At 41.4% G+C, this 24,336-nt stretch overlaps 1 protein-coding gene across 2 annotated transcripts in view; it reads left to right on the forward strand.

The window, feature by feature from the left end:
• Positions 1 to 24,336, forward strand: part of Cdk13 (cyclin dependent kinase 13) — a 142,566-nt gene that overhangs the window by 82,434 nt on the left and 35,796 nt on the right. For both annotated transcript variants that reach the window (XM_045135637.1, XM_012951282.2), the window contains exons 6-7: positions 19,474 to 19,663; positions 20,878 to 20,934. In XM_045135637.1, coding sequence (XP_044991572.1) covers positions 19,474 to 19,663; positions 20,878 to 20,934 — 247 coding nt within the window. The remainder of the gene's footprint in view (positions 1 to 19,473; positions 19,664 to 20,877; positions 20,935 to 24,336) is intronic.

Raw genomic sequence — 24,336 nt, forward strand, 5'->3', positions numbered from 1 at the left:
TGTCAGGCACTGTGAGGCCATGAATATCCAGGCCACTTTGTGTCTGGAAGATTGAAGGGAGTCCTACCTTTCCTTTGGCTCTTATATTCTTTTCCATCACCTCTTCGGCAGTGGACCTTGCAACTTGGAAGGGGTGATAGAGTTGTGTCAGTGCTGAACATACCACTGTCACTTTTTCCAGGCACTATAGTGACTTTTTTGTTAGCTCGGTGGTCACCACCATCTGAAAAGAAAAGCTTCTTTAGCCAAAAGTAAGAGTAGCATTAATATGTGGGCAGAAACATTTAAATGAAGTACTTACAGGGCACTATGGTGGGCATAACCTATGCACTTAGCTAGACAACAGCAGGCACTGGGGCTCATGGCCTCTCCTGCCATAGACGTCTGACGAGGTTCTCAGTCCCAGGGATGTGTTCCCTAAGGAGCAGGCCTCAAATCCCAGTTAGAGAGCAGTTGGTTTCTTCCATAACAGCGATGACACTATTGTTACTTGGCACATTTGGCCAGGCTGGAGAACCTTAGGGCTTGCAGGGTCCACTGCTGTTTACCACCATTTATGATTTCTGTCTCCCATAGGGCTGCATGCAACATGGTTGTTTCTTTCTTTCTTTCTTTCTTTCTTTTTTTTTTCCAACTTTTTGTCAGCTTGTCCACAGGGAGGAGGAGGTTTCCAGCTAAGTTCCAGCTTGATTTCTCAGTGATCTGCATGCAGCCCAAGCATGTGGAGTCTTCAGCTGCAGGTCTTACCTGGTAATAAGCCAGTAAATTTGGCAATGCCAGTAATGTTTTGGAGACATCAGGGACCTCCCTGGCCAACAGCTCACTGGAAGGTATCCCATCCATTGCACTGAAAGTTTTCTGCTAACAATCTGTGACTTCTGGGTGTACCAAATAAGTAGGTTTCCATATGGCTTGCTCAAGACATCTTCAGTTTTGATTAACTCTCCTCCCACTCTTCCTTAACTCAGTCCCTTCCCCTGACCTCACTTAGGCCATTGTACCCACAGCAGTATGTTCATCTACTGACATATATACAATAACATCCCCTCAAGTGCTCCTCTCTCCTCCTCCCCTTATAGCCCCTTTCTAGCTTACTGTTTTCTACTACTGACTTTTACTTCAACTTACATACAAATCTAAACATTTACAGCTAGGATCCACATATGAAAGAAAACATGTGACAGTTAGCTTTCTGGACATGGGTTACCTTACTTACTATATTCCTTTCCAGATACATTTTCTACAAATTTCTTAATGTTTTTCTTATTTTAGTTGATAGCTTCCATAATTTTAAACAATATCCCATGGTAGTACCCTCCCTCCCCTCAGTTTCCCCTTTGAAACTCCACTCCATCATATCCCCTCCCCGTCTCAACCAGTCTTTTTTTTATTTTGATGTCATCATCTTTTCCTCCTATTATGATGGTCTTATGTAGGTAGTGTCAGGCACTGTGAGGTCATGGATATCCAGGCCATTTTGTGTCTGGAGGAGCACATTGTAAGGTGTCCTACCCTTCCTTTGGTTCTTAATTCTTTCTGCCACCTGTTCCGCAGTGGACCCTGAGCCATGGAACGTGCGATTGAGATATTTCTGTGCTGAGCACTCCTTTGTCACTTCTTCTCGGCACCATGGTGCCTTCTGAGTCATTCCAAGGTTGCTGCCATCTGAAAAGAGAAGGTTTCTAACCAAAAGTGAGAGTAGCATTAATATATGGGTATGAACATTAAGAGAAGTGCTTACTGGGCAGTTTGGTGAGCATAGTATATACCTTTAGCCAGACAGCAGCAGACATTACACCCCTAGGGCTCATGACTACCCCTGTTTTAAGTTTTCAGTATCTGGGATGTATTTCCTCCCATGGAGCAGGCCTCCAGTCAAATTACAGGGTGGTTGGTTTCCCCCATAACAGATGTACCACTATTGTACCCGTTGGCTCATTTGGCCTGGCTGGCCAAATCTAAGGCTTGCAGTGTCCACTGTTGGGTATCTTCACTGGTGATTTCTCTTTCTTCCATTGAACTGCATGGAGCATGGCTTTTTCCACCTTTTTGTCAGCTGGTCTACATGGAGGATGTTTTCAGCTCAGCTCCAGCAGGGTTTCTCAGTGACCTTGTAGCCCAATATGTGGAATCTTCAGTTATAGGGTCTTACTATCTATTCCTGGTGGGAAACCAAGGGCCTCAGCAATGGCTTGTATTGTTTAGGGGGGTGGCATCAGGGACCCCTCCTCCCCGGCCAACAACTCATTGGAAGGTAACCCATCCCTGGCACTGAAAATTTTCTAGTAACAATCCACAGCTCCTGAGTGTTCCATTGTCCAAAAAAGTAGGTTTCCATATGACTTATTTATATCTTGTTAGATTTTGATTAGCTTTCCCTCCACCTTTCTTTACTTAATCTCTTTCCCTGATCTCACTTAGGCCTTCCCCCCCCCTTTTTTTTTGAAGTAAGGTCTCATTCTAGCCCCAGCTGACCTGGAATTCACTATGTAGTCTCAGGGTGACCTCGGACTCAAGGCAATCCTCCTACCTATGCCTCCCGAGTGCTGAGATTAAAGGAGTACACCACCACGCCTGGCCCAATTTCATTTTTCTTTACCACTGAATAGAAGTCCCATTGCATAAATGTACCACAACTTCATGATGCATTCATCACTTGAGGGACATCTAGGTTGGTTCCATTTCCTAGCTGTTGTGAATAGATCTTCAATTAACATGAATGAGCAAGTATCTAAGGTAGTGACTAGAGTCCTTAGGCTCTATGCCTAGGCGTGATATAGCTGGGTCATATGGCAAATCTATTTTCAGCTGTTTTGGAAACTTCCACACTGAATTCCACAATGGCTGTACCAGAGCATATTTCCACTAACAGTATAAAAAGGTTCTTCCTTTTCAACATCCTTACCAGCATTTGTTGTCATTTGTTGACAGGAGTGAGATGGAGTCTCAAAGCAGATTTAATTTTAAAATCTTGCTTTATTTGGTTGGGGGTAGAAGGAAGGAGGGAGAAAGGGAGAAGAGGGAATGGAAGTAGATGTACCAGGGCCTCTAGTAACTGCAGATGAACTCCAAATGCATATACCACTTTGTGCATCTGCCTTCTCATGGGTACTGGAGAATTGAGCCCAATTTGTTAGGTTTGCAGACAAGAGTCTTAACCACTGAGCCATCTCTCTAGCACGATATAAGATTAAAAAAATTTTTTAAATATATTTTTATTTATTTATAAGAGAGAGAATGGGTGCACCAGGGCTTGCAGCCAATGCAAATGAACTCCAGATGCATGCGCCACCTTGTGCATCTGGCTTATGTAGGTCCTGGAGAGTCGAACTGGGTTCCTTTGGCTTTGCAGGTGAGAGCAGCTTGTGGGATAAAGAGGTTTATTTTGGCTTACAGGCTTGAGTGGAAGCTCCGCGATGGCAGGGGAAAATGACGACATGAGCAGAGGCCAACATAAGGTGGAACATAGCAGCAAGAGAGTGTGCCAAACACTGACAAGGGCGCACTGGCTATAACACCCATAAGCCTGCCCCCAGCAATAAACTGCCTCCAGGAGGCATTAATTCCCAAATATCCATCAGTTGGGAATCTAGCATTCAGAACACCTAACTTTATGGGGGACATCTGAATTAAACCACCACAGCAGGCAAGTGTCTTAACTGCTAAGCCATCTCTCTAGCCTTTTTTTGGGGGGGGGGGTTCAAGGTAGGGTTTCACTCTAACTCAGGCTGACCTGGAATTATACTGTGTAATCTCAGGGTGGCCTTGAACTCACTGTGATCCTTCTACCTCTGCCTCCCAAGTGCCAGGATTAACGGCATGCGCCACCATGCCCGGCTCTCCAGCCCTTTAAAATTTTTTCTTAATTTATTTGCTGGGGCATGTCAGGGCCTCTTGTTGCTGCAGATGCATGCTCCACTTTTTGTGCCTGGTTTTACATGAGTGCAGGCTGGCTGGCTTTCCTAGCAAGAATTCCCTTTAATTGCTGAGTTTTGTCCCCAGTGAGACTTTTTTTTGGGGGGGGGGGCAATCTTTCAAGGTAGTGTCCCATTCTTATCTAGCACAGGCTGACCTAGAATTCACTCTATTCTCAGGATGGCCTTGAACTCAATGGTGATCCTACCTCTGCCTCCCCAGTGTTGGGATTAAAGGCATGTGCCACCACGCCTGGCTCTCAGTGAGACTTTACTTTCTTTTCTTTTTTTAATTTTTTTGTTCATTTTTATTTATTTATTTGAGAGTGACAGAGAGGAGGAGGAAAGAGAGAGAGAGAGAGAGAGAGAGAGAGAGAGAGAGAGAGAGAGAGAATGGGCATGCCAGGGCCTCCAGCCACTGCAAACGAACTCCAGATGAGTGTGCCCCTTGTGCATCTGGCTAACGTGGGTCCTGGGGAATCGAGCCTCAAACCGGGGTCCTTAGGCTTTACAGGCAAGCACTTAACCACTAAGCCATCTCTCCAGCCCCTCCCTTCCCCTCCCCTCCGTTCCCCTCCCCTCCCTTCCCTTCCCTTCCCTTCTCTTATCTTTTTTTTGAGTTAGAGTTTCACTCTAGCCCAGGTTGACCTGTAATTCTACCTCTGCCTCCCCAGTGCTGGGATTAAAGGTGTGCGCCACCACATCCAGCTTCCAGGGAGACTTTTTTTGTTTTGTTATTTATTTCTTTATTTGAAAGTGACAGAAAAAGGCAGATAGAGAGAGAGAATGGTATGCCAGGGCTTCCAGCCAATGCAAATGACCTCCAGACTCATGTGCCCTCTTGTACATCTGGCTAATGTGGGTCCTATGGAATTGAGACTTTGAACCAGGGTTCTTAGGCTTCACAGGCAAGCACTTACTGGCTAAGCCAGCTCTCCAGCCCCCAGCAAGACTTTTGTTTGTTCGTTTGTTTATTTTATTTATTTTTTGAGAGCTACAGAGAGAGAGAGAGAGAGAGAGAGAGAGAGAGAGAGAGAGAGAGAGAGAGAGAGAGAGAGAGATTGAGAATGGGCGTGCCAGGGCTTCCAGGCACCACAAACAAACTCCAGATGCGTGTGCTCCCTTGTGCGTCTGGCTAATGTGGGTCCTGGAGAACCGAGCCTCAAACCGGGGTCTTTAGGCTTCACAGGCAAGTGCTCAACCATTAAGCCATCTCTCCAGCACTCAGCGAAACTTTTTTTTTTTTTTTTTTGGTTTTTCGAGGTAGGGTCTCACTCTAGCCCAGGCTGACCTGGAATTCACTATGGAGTCTCAATGTGGCACTCATGGCGATCCTCCTACCTCTGCCTCCCGAGTGCTGGGATTAAAGGCGTGCGCCACCACGCCCAGCTACCCAGCGAGACTTTTTAAAGTTCATTCTTACTCCATCAGGTAGAAAAGTGAAATGGCTAGAAGATTAAGAAATAGTTATTTTCCCTCTTTTATTTGTTATTGTTTGTTGGATTTTCTGTCCTTTTGAGTAAACATAGTTCTAGTGATTAACATGTACAGAGTAGGGAGATCTAGCCTTACAGTCGTGGGTGACCCAGTAATAGAAGGTTATTGCTAGAGTTGGAAGGTTTCCTTAATTTAGAATTCAGGTCCATTGTGATTTCCAGGCCCTCAGGTGCTTGAATTTGATTTTCTAGGACTTTTACAGTCTTGTTGAGGGCCATATTTAAGAACTTAAGTGATTCCAGTTAATGGTAACAGCTTCATCTCTAGTGAGGTAGATCTGAAATGTGACAGTCCCTTACTAAGAACTCTGGTGGTGGTCTTCTTGCCTTCCATTGTTTGCTTTGCATTGTTGTGATCTTGGAGCTCATGATGACTGGATTTTACTGAACTAAAAATCTTGTATTATCTTTTAGGGTTGTTCTCCCCGCCTTATCCCCCTTGGGTCTCTAACTCAGGCGGACCTGGAATTCACTACATAGTCTCAGAGTGTCCTTGAACTCACTGTGATCCTCCTACCTCTGCCTCCTGAGTGCTAGGATTAAAGGTGTGCACCACCATGCCTGGCTTGCCTAGGAGCTTTTAACTATAAATTCTCTTTTTCAGCATTTTATTTATTATTTATTTTTGTGTGTGCATGAATGCACACATACCATGGCACACACAGCTAGTAAATGAGCTTGTATCTGATTCTCCTTGCTGTGCCTAAAGGTAGAATGGGCTTACTGTTGTTGCAGGAGTCACGCAGGCAGAAACAGAGTCTGACTGAGATTTGGATTACTGTGTAGTTTCCTAGCCATAAGCCTCCTGTGCTCACTTCTTCATATGCTGACCCCTTCAAACCATTGATGACTTTATTTATTTATTTATTTATTTACTTACTTACTTACTTACTTACTTATTTATTTATTTTTTGAGGTAGGGTCTCAACTCTAGCCCAGGGTGCTTCAAACTCACAGTGATTCTCCTATCTCTGCCTCCCAAGAGCTATGATTAAAGGCATGCACCACCATGCCCAGCTGCCTTTTCTTTTTCTTATATCAATAGTTTATTTTTTTTAGGTTTTTGGAAATGTTATGTAGTTGGGATCATATAGCATGCAGCCCTTTCAAACTGGCTGTAAATTTTTTTTTTTTTAAATTTGTGGCAGCCCAAGTGCTTTGGTTATAGGCGTCAGCTATCCTGCCTGTCTCTTATGTCTTTTTGTAGATTGAAGTTTCATTTGTTTTCCTTTTTAATACTACTTACTGCCTGAAAGTGCCATAGTTTGTTTACCCAGTCACCTGTTGAAGATCATTGTAATTACTTCAGGTTTTGATAATTAGGAACTATAGCTTATGTAAGCATTTGTGTGTAGGTTTTTGTGTGTTTTGTTTGTTTTCCAACTCTTTTGGGTAAATACTAAGAAGCATAATTGCTGGATTATGTGGTAAAAATGTTTTGTAAGAAACTGAAAAATATTTTTTAAAATGTTTTTAAATTTGTGTATTTTGTACTCTAATGAACAAGTAGGTTTTTGTTGTTTCATATTTTCATCAGTTCTTTGATTTTTTTTCCAGTTAATGTATACATACATGGGGGCATCTCATTTTAATAGTGAAATTAAATATTTTGATCATCTTTCATGTTTTTTAAGCCTTAAAATTTTTTTTTAATTTATTTGAGAGAGAACGGCAGATTGAGAGAATGGGCGTGCTAGGGCCTCCAGCCACTGCACCCCCTTGTGTATCTGCTTTATGTGGGTAGTGGAGAATTGAACTGGGGTCCTTGGGCTTTGCAGGCAAGCACCTTATCTACTAAGCCATCTCTCCAGCCCCTTTCATACGTTTAAGTGCCATTCACATAGCTTCCTTTCATGAGGTGTCAATTCAGCTGCCTTACCCACTTTAAAATAAGTACTTTGTTTTTTTATTATAGAGTAATTATACTAGGCTGGGTCTTACTTGATGCAGGCAGCACTTACTACATTGAGTTTCTTGAATCCTGTGGCTTTTTTTCCCCTTAAAGTAAGGTTTCGCTCTAGCTCAGGCTGACCTGGAATTCACTACGTAATCTCAGGCTGGCTTTGAACTTAGTTATCCTCCTACCTCTGCCTCCTGAGTGCTGGGATTAAAGTCATGTACTACCAGGCCCAGCAGAAAGAGAGCTTGGGAAAGAATTGATAATGAATGGGCCAACCAGAGCCTCTAGCCACTACAAGCGAACTCCAGATGTATTTGCCACCTTCCGCATCTGGCTTATGTGGGTCCTGGGGCGTCAGACATGACTCAATAGGCTTTATGGACAAGCACCTTAACCACTGAGCCATTCTCCAGCCCTCACCTAGAGTCTCTCTTCTCTTGTAGTAGTGCCATTTTCATCTTGTCAGCAATCCATTCTGAGTGAACTTTGTGCACAGTGTAGGTGTTTCTAGAATCATTTTATGAACGAGAGGAACGTGTCTAAAATAATTTTGGCATATTCAAGTCCACTTGTTCCAACAGCATTTGCCTAATAGAATCCTTGCTTTACACCAGAATACCTTCATGACGTTGTTGACAATGAGTTGGCTGTCTTTTATGGGGTGATTTCCATGCTTTTTTCTTACGTACCGTTAGCCTGCTTGTATATGTTTCTTTCTAGTAGTACAATGTTTTGATGACAGTACCTTTGTGGTAAGCCTTGACATTAATTCTTTAACTTTGTTTTCTTGACACATTGTATTACTATTCTGATCAATTTGTTACTCCATTTAAACTTTACAATCAATTTAATAATACCCACAAAATAACTTATTGGGATTACGTTAAATCTGTAAGCTGGAAGATATGATCTCTGACAACATGTGTTTCTATTCATTTAGATCTCTAATTTATTCCATTAGAGTTTTGCAGTTTTCCTCACGAAGATGAACATAATGCCAGGGGATGCTCGCCTTTTGTCCCAGCACTTGGAGGCTGAGGTAGGAGGATCTTCATGAGGCCAGCCATGGGGCTACAGAATGATACCCTGCCTTGAAATAAACCAAAGATGTTGTACATGTTTTTTTAAAAAATTTGTTTTATTTTTATTTATTTATTTGAGAGCAACAGGTACAGAGACAGACAAAGAGACGGGGCGCACCAGGGACTGCAGCCACTGTAAACAAACTCCAGGTGCATGTGCCACCTTGTGCATCTGGCTTGCATGGGTCCTGGGGAATAGAGCCTTGAACTGGAGTCCTTAGACTTCACAGGCAAGCACTTAACCACTAAGCCATCTCTCCAGCCCATGTGGGTTTTTTGTTGTTGTTGTTGTTTTTCAATTTTTTCTTTCAATTTTTTTTTGGTTTTTAAATTTTTATTTATTTATTTAAGAGTGACAGAGAGAGAATGGGCATGCCAGAGCCTCCAGGCACTGCAAATGAACTCCAGATGAGTGTGCCCCCTTGTACATCTGGCTAATGTGGGTCCTGGGGAATTGAGCCTTCAACTGGGGTCCTTAGGCTTCACAGGCAAGTGCTAAGCTATCTTTCCAGGCCTCAATTTTTTTTTTTATTAACAACTTCTTTGATTATAAAAAAAAATCACATATTAATGTCCTCCCTCCCCCCACTTTCCCCTTTGAAACTCCATTCTCCATAATATCTCCTGCCCCTTTCAATTGGTCTCTCTTTTATTTTGATGTCATGATCTTTTCTTCCTATTATGATGGTCTTGTGTAGGTAGTGTCAGCAGGCACTCTGAGGTCATGGATATCCAGGCCATTTTATGTCTGGAGGAGCATGTTGTAAGGAGTCCTACCCTTCCTCTGGCTCTTACATTCTTTCTGCCACCTCTTCTGCATTGGACTCTGAGCCTTGGAAGGTGTGATAGAGATATTGCAGTACTGAGCACTCCTGTCACTTCTTTCCAGCACTATGATACCTTGTGAGTCATCCCAAGCTCACTGCCTTCTCAAAAGAGAAGATTCTCTGCCAAAAGTGAGAATAGCATTAATATAAGGGTATGAACATTAAGAGAAGTGCTTCCTGGGCAGTTTGATAAGCATAGTATATACATTTAGCCAGACAGCAACAGACGTTATACCCCTAGGGCTCATGACTACCCCTGTTTTCAGTTTTCAGTATCAGGGATGTATTCCCTCTCATGGAGCAGGCCTCCAGTCCAATTAGAGGGTAGTTGGTTTCTGCCATGACAGATGTGCCACTATTGCACCCATTGGCTCATTTGGCCTGGTTGGCCAAATATAAGGCTTGCAGTGTTGAGTATTTGCACCGCTGATTTCTCTTTTTCCCATTGAACTGCATGCAGACTGGCTTCTTCTAGCTTTCTGTCAGCTGGTCTACATGGAGGAGGTTATCAGCTCAGTTCCAGCAGATTTCTCAGTGGCCTTGCAGCCCAAGTATGTGGAGTCTTCAGCAATAGGGTCTTCCCAAATATTCTTGGTGGGAAATCAAGGACCTTGGCAATGGCCCATAATGTTTTGGGGGAATGTGTTTTTACTTTCAAATTGTAGAGGATTAAGAAAACACTTGTAATTGTCAGTAATTTGGAAACATTCTCATTCATTATTGCTTCAAATACATCTTCTGTTTCTCCTCTAGTGGTTCCCTAGATGTATGTTAACATCTCTCACAATTGTTCTGTGCTTCTTAGATACTCTATTTTGGTTCTTCCACCCTCTTTTGAGGCCAGGGTGCTCAGGCTAATGTGGAATTCATTCTGTAGGCAGGCTGGCTTCAAACTCAAAAGGGCCATCCTCTTACCTCAGACAAGTTATCAAGGCATGACCACCATACCTAGCTTTTTCCTTTTTTTGTATATCACTTTTGGAAATTCCTATTGCCATATCTTCACTCTTGTATATTGTCCACTTGAAGTTGGACTTGAATGCTAACTTTTATTGAAAGCTCTGCATGATTTGTGTCATAGAAGGAACTTAGAGGTAGGCAGTCCTGTAGTCTCAGTTGTTTTGTTTACCTGACTAAAATTTCTGCTAGTTACTTTAGCTTTTTTTTTTTTGTATGTGTATATATTGTAGGTGTTGCAGTCAGGTTCGCATTTCTGGCAGAACTCTCCCAACAAAGAGCAGCTTGTGAGAAAAAGAGGTTTATTTTGGCTTATAGGCTCACGGGGAAACTCCACTATGGCAGGGAAAACGATGGCATGAGCAGAGGGTGGACATCACCTCCTGGCCAACATAAGGTGGACAATAGGAACAGGAGAGTGTGCCAAACACTGGCAAGGGATCCATAATCCCGCTCCCAATAATATACTGCCTCCAGGAGGCATTAATTCCCTAATTTCCATCAGATGGGGATTTAGCATTCACAACTCTTAAGTTTATGGGGGACACCTGAATTAAACCAGCACATTCTGCCCCTGGCCCCCATAAACTGCTAACATCCATGATGTAAAATGCAATGCATTCATCCAACTTTAAAAGTCCCCATAGTTTTCATCAATTCCAACGATATTCATATATCCTCATTATTCAAGGTCTTTTAACTGAACCATTAAAAAAAAGAAAACCATAATGACACAGAATAAGCATTCACACTTCAAAAGATGGCATTGGGCATAGGAAAGAAATACTGAAGCAATGTATGAGTTAAACAGGGCAAACACCACATTCTGAAGCTCCAAGTCCAACAGCTCTAGCCAGGACAGTTCTCCAAGTCTGATAACTTTAACCAGCAATAAGTTTCTGGAGTTCCAATTCTGCCACTCCAGCTAGGCTACTCACAGTCCTGGAAAACTTCATAGGGACTGGCAGCTGTCCTTGGCAGCCATCTCATGGTCCCGGTTATCTCCACTGGGTCTCCACTGCAACCCACACGGTTCATCCTCATGGCCCCATGGAGTCTCCATGCAGGCATCCAGCAAACCTGCCTCACAATGCCTATGGCCATTTCCAAAACATAAGACCCAGATTGCAAGCTCAGTGATCCTCTCTTTCCTGCATTTCTTATACTCCACGATACCAGGTAGGGTGCCAATTTGTTAATCCAGAGGGAATAAAGCAGACTTTGAACAGGACACACTCCTTGAGCACTCAGGCCCCTTCAAATGAGTCTACATTCTTCCTGTTGCTCCAGTGCAGGTCAGTGCCCCAATCTCAAAAGTTGTAATCTCTCAATTGCATCTTAATGTACAGCAGATCACCCAAAGATTTTTCTTTCTGTGCCATATCCCTATGCTCACAGTAGCTCATTCCTACGCAAAGCAGCCCTGCACAACTAACTTCTCAGGACCATAGGCATAACAGCAAGCCTGTCACACAAACTGCTAGCCCAGTCTAAGCATTGATTAAAAAAATTAAGTATTTGTTTTTACATTTTTTAAAAAAATATTTCTTTTTGGTTTTTCAAGGTAGGATCTCATGCCAGCTCAGCCTGACCTGGAAATCATTAGGTAGTCTCATTGTGGTCTTGAACTCTTGGTGTTCCTCCTACCTCTGTCTCCCAAGTGCTGGAATTAAAGGTGTGTGCCACCATCCCTGCTGTTTTTGAATTTTTTTTAAACTTCATTTTCATTTATTTATTTGAGAGAAAGAAAGAGGCAGAGAGAGGGGGAGAGAGAATGGGTACACCAGGGCATCCAGCCACTGCAAACGAACTCCAGATGCGTGCGCCCTTGTGCATCTCGCTCACATGGGTCCTGGGGAATCAAACCAAGGTCCTTTGGTTTTGCAGGCAAATGCCTTAACAAGCCCTGTTTTTGCATTTTTAAAAAAATGTTTTATTTATTCATGAGAGAGAGGGAAGGAGGGAAGGAGAGAATGAGCACACCAGGTTCTCTAGCCGCTGTAAATAATCTCCAGATGCATGTGCCACCTTGCACATTTTTCTTATGTGGGTATTGGGGAATTGAACCTGGGTCCTTAGGGCTTCATAGGCCAAGTGCCTTAACCATAAGCCATCTCTCTCCAGCCCTTGTTTCTGCATCTATTTTTATTTATTTGTTTATTTGCAAGGAGAGAAAGAGCAAGGCTTCCAGCCTCTGCAAATGAACTCCAGATCCACCACTTTGCGCATCTGGCTTTACTTGGATATTGGAGGTTGAACCTGGGTTGTTAGGTTTTGCAGGCAAGCTCCTTATCCTCTGAGACATCTCTTTATCCCTGTATCTGGTTTTACGTGAATGCTGGGGACTTGAACTTGGGCTGGCAATCTTTGCAGGCCAGCTCCTTTAACCAGTGATCCATCTTCTCAGCCATATATTTTTTTAATTATTATTTTATTTTTTAAATTGGAGACAGTCTCTTGCTATATAGCTCAAGCTGGCCTTGAATTTTATAGTACATGCTTTCTGGATGCTCAGATTACAGATGTTTGCTACCATACTTAGCTCGATGTAATTTTTTTTTTTGCACATCTATGTGTGTGAGGTGCATGTACATCTGTGTACCTGTGTAGTAGCCACAGATCCACATTGGCTGTCTTCATTGACACCTCCAAACACCTTGTGTTTTTGATATAGGGTCTGTCACTGAACCCAGAGCTCACTGATAAGCTACCAGTCTGCCCCAGGGAGTTTCCAGTCTCCTCCTCCCCAGTATGCACTAGCATTGTAGACACATCACCAAAGCTCATTTTATATGTGTGCTGCAGAACTGAAGTCAGGTCATGCCTGTACTGAGTCATCTCCCCCAACCATTAGTAAGTATTCGAAATTTGTTGTGCATTTTATAAACTAAAGAGCATTTTTAGATTAGCCATATTGCAAATATCTAATAGCCACATTTATCTACTTTGTGGACTGTGCAGATTAATTCTAAATGAAAATTATTTTCTAAAAATAATAGTTTTCTGCTAATACATTATAAGCATTGTTATTTGCCTCACAACTTAATGTTTACTTTTTTGTATGTATACTCTATTGAAATCTTTTAGTTAAAAGTAGCATCCTATTTTGATTTGTTTGTATAGTTTGGTAAATACTTTTCATGTTTATTTGGACAAAGACATTCCTTTGCAGATTGACAGATCTTTTAACTTTCTATTGACAACCTCCAAAATACATATACCAAGATCCTAATCAACTCCCATAACCCTTTTTATTTTTCCTCCCAAATTCCTCCTCCAGTGTATTTTCCCTCACCCTCAGGTAGGGAGAATTCACTGTGTAGTCTCAGGCTGGTCTCAGATCCACTGTGATGCTCCTACCTCCATTTAAAAAAAATCATTTTTATTTATATATTTGAAAGTAGTGGGGTCGGGGAGAATGAGAGGAAGACACCGTGAAGGAGGAAATGGGTCCACCAGGGCCTTCGGCCACTATAAACAGATGCTGGATGAATGTACCACATTGTGCATCTGGCTTTATGTGGGTGCTAAGAAATCTTACCCTGGCCATCATCAGGCTTTTCAAGCAAGTACCTTTTAGCCATTAGCCATCTCCTTAACTCTAATCTTTTCTTTCCACCTAGTCTCTTTTCTATTTTGATATCATCCTTTTATTCCATTCCTAGTGTGCAGGTATGTAGTATGAGGTGATGAAAACCACAGCCACTTTATGTTGGAAGACAATATTGCAAAGCACTCCTCCCCCTTTGTTTTGTGTCTTGTTATTTTTGTTGTTGTTTTTTTCAAGGTAGGGTCTCATTTTAGCCCAGGCTGACCTAGAATTCACTATGTAGTCAGGCTGGCTTCAAACTCAAGACATTTCTCCTGTCTCTGCTTCCTGAGTGTTAGGAATAAAGACATGTGCCACTACGCCTGGCAGTTTTTTTTTTTTTGTTTGATATATCTTTCTTTTCCTCCTTCTAATATTTTATGTATTGGAGAGAGAGAGAGAAAGAGAGAGACAGAAAGAATGGGTGCTCCAGGTTCTCAAGCCACTGCAAACAAACTCCAGACATGTGTACCATCTTGTGCATCTGGCTTATGTGGTTCCTAGGGAATTGAACCTGGGTCCTTTGGTGTTGCAAACAAGTGCCTTAACTGCTAAGCTATCTCTCCAGCCCCTATTTCCATTTTTTTTTTTTAAGGCAAGCCCAATGGACTGCCTTTTTGGTGGTGGGGGGGGGGAGGGGGGTTTCCGAGATAGTCTCACTCTAGCCTAGGCTGACCTGGAATTCACTCTGTATTCTCAGTGTGGCCTTGAACTCAGGGCAATTCTCTTATCTCTGCCTCCTGAGTGCTGGGATTAAAGGCATCCACCACCACGCCCGGCTGCCTTTTTTTTTTTTTTAAATGTGAGAGTGAGTGAGTGAATGAGAATTGGCATGCCAGGGCCTCCAGCCACTGCAGTCTAACTTTAGATGCGTGAGCCCCTTTGTGTGCTTTCATCACTGCATTTGACTTACGTAGGACCAGGAGAGCCAAACATGAGTCCTTAGGCTTTATAAGCAGGCACCTTACCTGCTAAGCCATCTATCTAGTCCTCTTTTATTTATTTTATTGGTTTTAAATTTATTTATTTATTTATTTATTTATTTATTTATTTTTGGTTTTTCAAGGTAGGGTCTCACTCTGGTCCAGGCTGACCTGGAATTCACTATGTAGTCCTCATGTTGGCCTCTAACTCATGGTGATTCTCCCACCTCTGCCTCCCGAGTGCTGGGATTAAAGGCATGTGCCACCACGCCCAGCTTAATTTTTAATTTTTTGAGGTAGGGTCTTGCTCTAGCCAAGGCTGACCCGGAATTCACTATGTAGTCTCAGGGTGACCTTGAACTCATGGTGATCTTCCTGCCTCTGCCTCTGGAGTGCTGGGATTAAAGGTGTGTACCACCACACCTGATCTGTTCTAGTTTTTTTTTTTATTTAATTTTTTATTTATTTATTTGAGAGCGACAGACACAGAGAGAAAGACAGATAGAGGGAGAGAGAGAGAATGGGCGCGCCAGGGCTTCCAGCCTCTGCAAACGAACTCCAGACGCGTGCGCCCCCTTGTGCATCTGGCTAACGTGGGACCTGGGGAACCGAGCCTCGAACCGGGGTCCTTAGGCTTCACAGGCAAGTGCTTAACCGCTAAGCCATCTCTCCAGCCCCTGTTCTAGTTGTTTTTTTTTTTTTTTTGGTTTTTTGAGATAGGGTCTCACTCTGGTCCAGGCTGACCTGGAATTAACTCTGTAGTCTCAGGGTGGCCTTGAACTCATGGCGATCCTCCTACCTCTGCCTCCCGAGTGCCCTGTTCTAGTTTTTGATGTAAAGTTTTATTAGCCCTGGCTGTCCTTGAACTGACTGTAGCCAAGGAGGACCTTGAACTCCTGATACTCTGGCATTTACTCCCTCACCCTCAAACCCATTGCACACATCAAGTTTTAGCCTGGTCAGACAGTTCATTTTATATTCCATTTTCTGTTGTGAGAGCAACATTTTATATACTGGTTTATAACATCTCCTTTTGTAAAAATATTAATTTGTTAGGTGTTACAAATAACGCCTTCTTATTGTTACTTCATACTATATTTTAAAAAATGTTAGAGGGAGAGGGAGACAGAGAAGAAAAGGCAGATAGAGAGAATGGGTAGGGCAGGGCCTCTACCCACTGTAAATGACCTCCATACACATGTGCCACCTGTGCATCTGGCTTATGTGGGTATTAGGGAATTGAGTCTGGGTCCTTAGGCCTCACATGGAAGTACTTCAACTGCTAAGCCATCCCTCCAGCCCTTGTACTGGTTTTTAATGCTGCTGAAGTCATTATTTAGTGAAATCTGTCAATGTTTAAGTAGTTTTGTTTTTTAAAATTTTATTTTTATTTATTTATTTATGTGACAGAGAAAGGGGCAGAGAGAATGGGCGTGCTAGGGCCTCCAGCCACTGCATACGAACTCCGCACATGTGTGCCCCCTTACGCATCTGGCTAACGTGGCCCTGGTAAATTGAACCTGGGTCCTTTGGCTTTTCAGGCAAACACCTTTAACCGCTAAGCCATCCCTCCAGCTCATAGTTTTTTCTTTTTTTCAATTTTAATTTTGAAGACCCTTAAATTTAAAGAACCTGAGGTAGCAGAAAGTGGCAGCCTCTTTCATGTTGCCATTATTGACCTTAGTCAGTCTTTAGTTTGTCTTTCCTCCCCACATGCCATTACCCATCTTCACGTATGGACCTGCTGTACTACTCATTGCAGACTAGTAGTGACCGTGGAAATGTGATGTGGATGACGTCTAATATTTACCTTAAATATGTTTTCTTTGAGATAACTAAGGATTCTCTGTACAGTAGACTCAGTTTCCCTTAAGGATAATATCCTGCTAAACTATATATATATGCACATATACATACATACATACATACATACATACACACACACACACACACACACACACACACACATATATATATGTAAAATATGTATTATACATAGTGGCATTATAATCCATCAATAATATTTGTTTTTTTTCTAGGTTTTTGTTTGTTTGTTTGTTTGTTTTGTAGTCAGTGAATACAGTCAGGTTGGTACCATTGTTAGCCTCTTCCCTGTCCTCTCCCCTCCACAGGGACCCTCCTTATTGGAGTATGTGGGTCGTGCATTGTGGGATTAGCCTTCAGTTTTGGGTAGGAGGAAATGTTTCTGCGTGTCATGACCCAATATGTGTGGCTCTGTCTGACATTCTTTCCACCCCCTCTTCCGCAAATTTCCCTTAGCCATGTTGGGTTCATTTTAGGTCCGCTTCAGTGATGAGATCTTGAGAGCTTCTGTGTCTCTGGATATCTGGTTTGGTAGGGGTTGATAGTTCTGTGTCTATCTCCTTCACTGTTCTGCTCATTCCTGGTTTGCCAAGAAAACAGCATTATTTCATATTTCCCCAATTATTTTTAGCTTCAGCTCGGGCCCTTTTGAGGTATGTTGGGGGTTTCTCTTCTTAGGATCTGCGTCTATATCTCTTTCCTGGGAGTTGCGGTGCTGTTCGGCAGACACCGTCTTCACTCGTAGTTTTGTTTTTGATATAACTGCTAACCTCCTTGTGGGTTAAACTCCTATTCAGATACCATTTTATGTGTTCCTTTTCTCTGATTTAAAATTGTTTATTTTATTCTGTCTGCTTCTAAATATGATGAGTTGTATTAATTTGTGGCAAGTGTTTATTTGCCCCAGTGGTTTGTATGATCCTCGGCCTTAACTTTTTTTCAAAGTAAAAGTTAAGAGTTCTGTTGTCAAATTCAGTAGCCACTTCTTCTGGCAAAAGAATAAGCCCAACCATCAGTTCTTTTATTGAAATTACTTTAAGACACAGATTTGTTTTGATTTTCAAGGTAGGGTCTCATTCTGGCCCATGCTGACCTGGAATTTATATTGTAGTCTCATACTGTCCTTGGACTCCAATGATCCTCCTACCTTTGCTTCTCTAATGCTGGGATTAAGGACATGTACCACCATGTCCAGCAAAATAAGGACTTTTAATTTGATGCTTAATTTAATACCCTGCCACTTATATTTCCTCCCCTATTATGGGATCCTTAAAAGCAGTTGTTATTTTATGTAAGGAATCTTGCTTTTGTATATTTATTTTTCTCTAATCTAGCTACTGTGTATCATTTCAGTTTTCCAAGAAGATAGTCAACTATCAATAATTATTCTCTTAGCATTTATAGTTTGCGTTAAATTTTGCTTTTGTTAACCTGTGCAGAGAGTTATATTAAGACTGTCAGGGAGGAATCATAATAAACATTTAAGAGAGATACTTCTAAAGAGGTTTGTTGGCGCACACCTTTAATCCCTGCACTTGGGAGGCTAAGGTAGGAAGGTTGAGGCCAGCCTAGACCAGAGATAGAGTGAGACCTTGCCTCAAAATAAGAATATTTCTATTGCAATTTAAATATTTTTATTATTTATTTATTTGAAACATATAGAGAGTATGAGTGTACCAGGAACTCTTTTTACTGCAATTCAGTTCCAAATGTGTGTGCTACTTGGTGTGTCTGTATTTGTGTGGATACCGGCGAATTGAATCCTGGCCTGATAGGCTTTGTAAGCAGATCCCATTAACCACTGAACTGTCTCCTAGCTCTCTATTGTAATTTTTGTTTGTTTGTTTTTTGAGGTAGGGTCTTACTGTGGTCCAGGCTGACCTGGAATTAACTATGTATTATCAGGGTGGCCTCGAACTCTCAGTGATCCTCCTACCTCTGCCTCTGAGAGCTGGGTTTAAAGGTGTGTGCCACCATACCCAGCTCTCTATTGCAATTTTTTCCTTGAATATTTTTATTTACTCATTTATTTGCAGGCAAAGAGAGAATATGAATGTGGGCATGCTGAGGCCTGTAGCTGATGCAAATGAGCTCCAGACACATGCACCACTTTGTGCATCTGGCTTTACCTGAGTACTGAGAATCAAACCAGGGTTTGCAGGCAAGCACTTTAACTGCTAAGACATCTCTCCAGCCCTTCTCTTGCAATTTTATTAAGAGTTCTTTGTTCCTTTTTTTTTTTTTTTTTTAATTTTCTTTTGGTTTTTCAAGGTAGGGTTTCACTGTAGTCCACGGTGTCCTCGAACTCACGGCGATCCTCTTACCTCTGCCTCCCTAGTGCTGGGATTAAAGGTGTGCGCCACTTCACCCGGCTCTTTGTTCCATTTTAAATTAGGAACTGATCATGAGCTACATTCACATGTCTGTGTCATGATGATACATTTCTCTTTATAGCTGATGTAATGAATTTTGTTTGCTTTTCCATTCTTGAATTAATAGATAAACCTTTAATCTAGATATGTCATATCTTTATATAGCTTTCAATTTAATTTGTACAAATTATTTAAGACACAGGTATGTGTTCAGGGAAGGAGTGAGTCAGTGACTCTTGCCCCTGCAAATAAATATTAGATGTATGTGCCACTTTGTGCATCTGGCTTTATGTGCATGCTGGGGAATTCAATCTGGGATGGCAGGCTTTGCAAGCAAGCACCTATAATGGCTGAACCATCTTTCTGGCTCCTCATAACAGTATTCTTCAGAAGAAAACTACTTTTGTTTTTTCCTTCAGAACTCATCCACTTATTGATCCTAAGTTTGAGAAAAAGATAACTTGTTCATAATGTAATAATACTGAAACACTGGATTAATCCCCCCAATACCAGTATTTTGTTTTAAAAATTTGAATTTGTAGATAGGTTGTAAAAATACAGGTTTTTAATAGATCATTCTCAATCCTAGGTGCATTTTACCTGGTGTTTGAATATATGGACCATGATCTCATGGGACTACTGGAATCAGGCTTGGTTCATTTCAATGAAAATCACATAAAGTCATTTATGAGACAGCTCATGGAAGGTCTGGATTATTGTCATAAGAAGAACTTCTTACACAGAGATATTAAGTGTTCAAATATCCTTCTAAATAATAGGTATGATATGAGCTTTATCTTTATGTTTAAGAATAGTTTATATAATGTATACCTGATTCTGTTAAAATTTGGTTTGTTGCTTCAAATTTAGCATCATGAACCACAGTACTACTTGGGCTGTTTCTAAAAGTTTTGTTATATTTAATTCAGTTAGGTTAACTTTGAACAATTGATTGCATTATACATTGCACTGCCTTTTTTTGCATATTCTTCCAAACAATGTGAAATTGTTCTGCGAGTAATTATTATTATTAGATTACATACATATTTTACATTTTTAAGCAATCATCAAAGATTTGGAATGAAATTAAAAAAAAGATTGTGCAAATTATTTCGTATCAGCATAACGTAAATTCTGGAAACCCTTTTGTATTTGGTGCTAATTGTTAGCTTGAGTGAAACATGCCTGGCCTGATTTTAAATTCTAGAAAATATTCCGTGTTCTGAGCCTCTTAAGAACTAGAAAATTAAAAAGACCTTTAAAACGATTTGTCTTCTTCTTGAGCCCTGTTGACTTAAATAAGTAATTAATCTTATTCCCAAGATACAAAATGTTCTCATTTATTTTTTAGTGAGATACACTTTCCTAAATGGGGCTAAACTGTACCTAAAGTACTAATACTAGTATAGTACTATTCAAATAATCATTGTAGACTAATTCCTTCTTATACATGCGAGATTGGTTCAGGACCATTCTTTCCCCTTTACCAAAAACTCAGAGATCTCAAATATCTTATAAAAAAGAAAGTAGAATTGCCTATAAACTGTGTAGTTCTCTAGGTTATTTTTAATACTGAATAAAGTATATAACATATAAATATTACACTGAATGGCTTATGGGATAATAACATGCCAATAAGTTTAAGTATCTTCAGTATAGGTAAGTTCCTTCTCTGCAATGTCTTTGTTCCACTGTTGGATGACTTAAGTACTCAGAGCCTGTAGAGATGAATGGTAGAATGGATGGGTCCCTATAACAATAATAAGCCATTGAAAACAAAGCACTCATTGATACCTTGTGAATTTACGTACTACTACATTTTCCTATGGGACTGTAGTATGGTCAAAGTTAGAGAGCAAGAGTGAGCAATCGCACGTGCATGCGTGCATGTGTGTGTGTGTGTTTGATAGGTTTTAGAAATAGAATATAAAGGTGTATTATCAAATTCAGGGTTGACTAATACATTATGTTCATTTTATCTTATTTCCACCAGAGGGCAGATAAAACTTGCAGATTTTGGACTTGCGCGATTATATAGCTCAGAAGAAAGGTAAGAATATTTTAAAGTGAATATCATAGGCACCAGTCCAGTTATAGAAGATGTTCCTAGAAGCTTTCCTTGTATTTTTTTTTAATTGACAGTTATCATTCCTAACTAGTAAAAATAGTGGGTTGAGGGCTTAGAGAGATGACTCAGTGAGTAAGAGTGCTGGCTGGAGGTGTAAGAACCTGAGTTCCATCCCCATCACCTGTGTGAGAAGCCAGGCGAGCCTGAGCACGCCTGTAAGCCCAGTGCTGAGGGGAGCGGCTCACTGTGTGAGAGGCCTGTGTGTGCCTGAAGTCCAGTGCTGAAGGGACCGGAGACCAGAGGTCAGTAGGGCTCACTGTGTGAGAAGACAGGCAAGCCTATGCACGCCCAAAGTCCAGTGCTGAGGGGACTGAAGACCAGAGGTCAGTAGGGCTCACTGTGTGAGAAGACAGGCAACCCTGTGCACGCCCAAAGTCCAGTGCTGAGGGTAGCAGAGACCTGAGGTCACTAGGGCTCACTGTGTGACAAACCTGGCAAGCCTGTCCATGCCCAAAGTCCAGTGCTGAGGGGACTGGAGACCAGAGGTCACTAGGGTTCACTGTGTGAGAAGACAGGCAACCCTGTGCACACCTGAAGTCCAGTGCTGAGGGGAGCAGAGACCTGAGGTCACTAGGGATCACTGTGTGAGAAGCCAGGCAAGCCTGTGCACGTCTGAAGTCCAGTACTGAGACAAGAGGTCACTAGGGCTCACTGGTCAACCTAATGGAAAACTGTGAGCTCTGGGTTCAGTGAGAGGCTTGATGTCAGGAAATGAGACAGAAGGAAGAATAAAGGAGGACACCCACCATCCTCCTCTGCAGCGGCACAGTGTGTACACAGCACACCCAGACAAGAAAGAATCCTGGGCTGACTAACATGAAACTGAATCAGCTTTAAGATCATTTTGATTTTTAAACACAGGTAATATAATTTCTATAAGTACATACAGTTTTAGATAATAACTGAAATGAACCTAAGTATTTTACAACTCACACTTAGAATTTAATGCAAATCTAGTCCTTAGTATGTGTTTAAAATTTTGTATGTGTTTATATGTGACTTTGCTTATATTTTAAATATTGGTTCACATTTAAATTCTTTTAAAAGTTTTTGTTTTAAATTTATTTTAGAGAGAAAGAGGCAGGTAGAATTAGAGAGAATGGATGTGTTAGGGCCTCTAGCCAATGGAAATGAACTCCAGATGTACGCACCACCATGTGCATCTGGCTTACGTGGGTACTGGGGAATCGAACCTTTATCCTTAGGCTTCACAGGCAAGTACCTCAATAGCTAAGCCATCTTCCCAGTCCTCAGAGTTTTTAAAGGTTTGAGGTAGTGTCTCTCTATAGCCCAGGCTGACCTATAAATCACTAAATAGTCTCAGGTTGGCCTTGAACTCACAGCAATCCTACCTCTGCCTCCTGAGATTAAAGGCATGTACCACCACGTCCAGCACTCTTGTATCCCTTCTCTCCTGACCCCATCTACTGAGGGCCTTCCTCAGTGGAGTTATTGGTATTCACTATGGGGGTTGTAAGGCCTCAGTAAGTCTCTGCCAGGGGACATTATTGTGTTTGTAATTCTTGTAGTTAATACAAAACTTCAGCTTTTAAAATTACACATTTAAACTTATAAACTTGTTCTCATTATTTTAAATTTATATCCACTTTAGTGCCCCCTCCCAAAAAAGCTCACTGGACATTTAAGCACTCCATTGTGAGCAAGTTTGACGTATAAGATAAAAATAGAGCTCTCTGGCTATAGTTGGGGTGTGTATCTGACTGTCTCCCTTTGTTACTGGTGATACAAAAATAGTATTTTCCTTATTAGAATTAATTTGGAATTTCAAAATATTTTGTGAAATGACAGATCTTATATAAATAAGCTATTGGTCTAATTGGGCTTAATAAATCTATTCAGTGTAGCTTATTTCTTTCCTGCTTTTCTTCTCAGATTTATTTATATACTTTCTAATTAAAAAGTTAGTGTAAATCTAATCACTTTATCTTCTTTAGATTTATTTATTTTGTCCACTCCCCCCCCCCCCCCCCCAGCCCGTGTGCTCCAGGGTCTGCTGCAACCAAATGCCAGATGGGTGCATCAGTTTTTGTGTCTGGCTTTATGTGGGTACTAGGGAACTGAACCTGGGTCAACAGGCTTTACTGAGCCACATTTCCAGCAGCTTAAGTTTATTTTTTAATTGTCATATAAAATTTTATTTATTGTGTGTAACAGGTTTTGAAATATGTACATATTATGGAATGGCTAAATCAAGCTAATAAGCATGTTACCTCAGATTTTTTTTTTGTGGTAACAAAATCTCCGTTGGCATTTACAGTCAGGACACTTAAAAACTATTGGCAATTTTAGAGTACATTGTGCTGTTAGAGAAATCTCTTGGGTTAAATTATATTGTAAATTATAAATCTCTTGGATTATAAATTTTCCTATGTAACTCAAATTTTATGCCCTTTGACCCATACCAGACCCCCAGCTCTCTCCCTTGATAACTACCTCTCTTATTCTGTACTTAAGTTAAATTTTCAGGTTCCACATGTATGTGAGATCACATGTGGTCTTCTCTGTGCAGCTTATTTCATTTAACATGGTTGTCCATGTTGTTGCAAATGATGGGTGGGTAGTGCATTCCTTGACCATGCCTGTGCCATGTGTGTGGCTGCATTGTAAGGGCTGTGATCAAGGTTTTCCTGCCCATTGCACATGTCAGTGCTTCTTTTACATTGTCCACTACACACAGTAGTGTCACTTTCAGTATAACTTGGACATGTTCTAATGTGTATTTAATCTGAAATGTCACTTGAGTAACATTTTTTGTTTATTATTTATTTATTTATTTGAGAGGGAGGGAGAGAGGGAAGGAGGGAGGGAGAGAATGGGTGCATCAGGGCCTCCAGCCACTGCAAATGAACTCCAGATGCATGTGCTCCCTTGGGCATCTGGCTTATGTAGGTACTGGGGAATCGAGCCTTGAACTGTGATTCTTAGGCTTCACAGGCAAGCGTTTAACTGCTAAGCCATCTCTCCAGCCTCTTGGGTAACATTTTTTTCTCAATTTTTATTAACATTTTCCATGATTATAAAAAATATCCCATGGTGCTGGGCGTGGTGGCGCACGCCTTTAATCCCAGCACTTGGGAGGCAGAGGTAGGAGGATCACTGTAAGTTCGAGGCCACCCTGAGACTCCATAGTGAATTTCAGATCAGCCTGGGCTAGAGTGAGACCCTACCTTGAAAAACCAAAAAAAAATAAATAAATAAATAAAATAAATAAAATAAAAATAAAAAATATCCCATGGTAATACCCCCCCATACACTTTTCCCTTTGAAATTCCATTCTCCATCATATCCCCTCCCCATTTCAAT

This window comes from Jaculus jaculus, chromosome 16 (assembly GCF_020740685.1).
Source record: "Jaculus jaculus isolate mJacJac1 chromosome 16, mJacJac1.mat.Y.cur, whole genome shotgun sequence".
In the NCBI taxonomy this organism is placed as follows: domain Eukaryota; kingdom Metazoa; phylum Chordata; class Mammalia; order Rodentia; family Dipodidae; genus Jaculus; species Jaculus jaculus.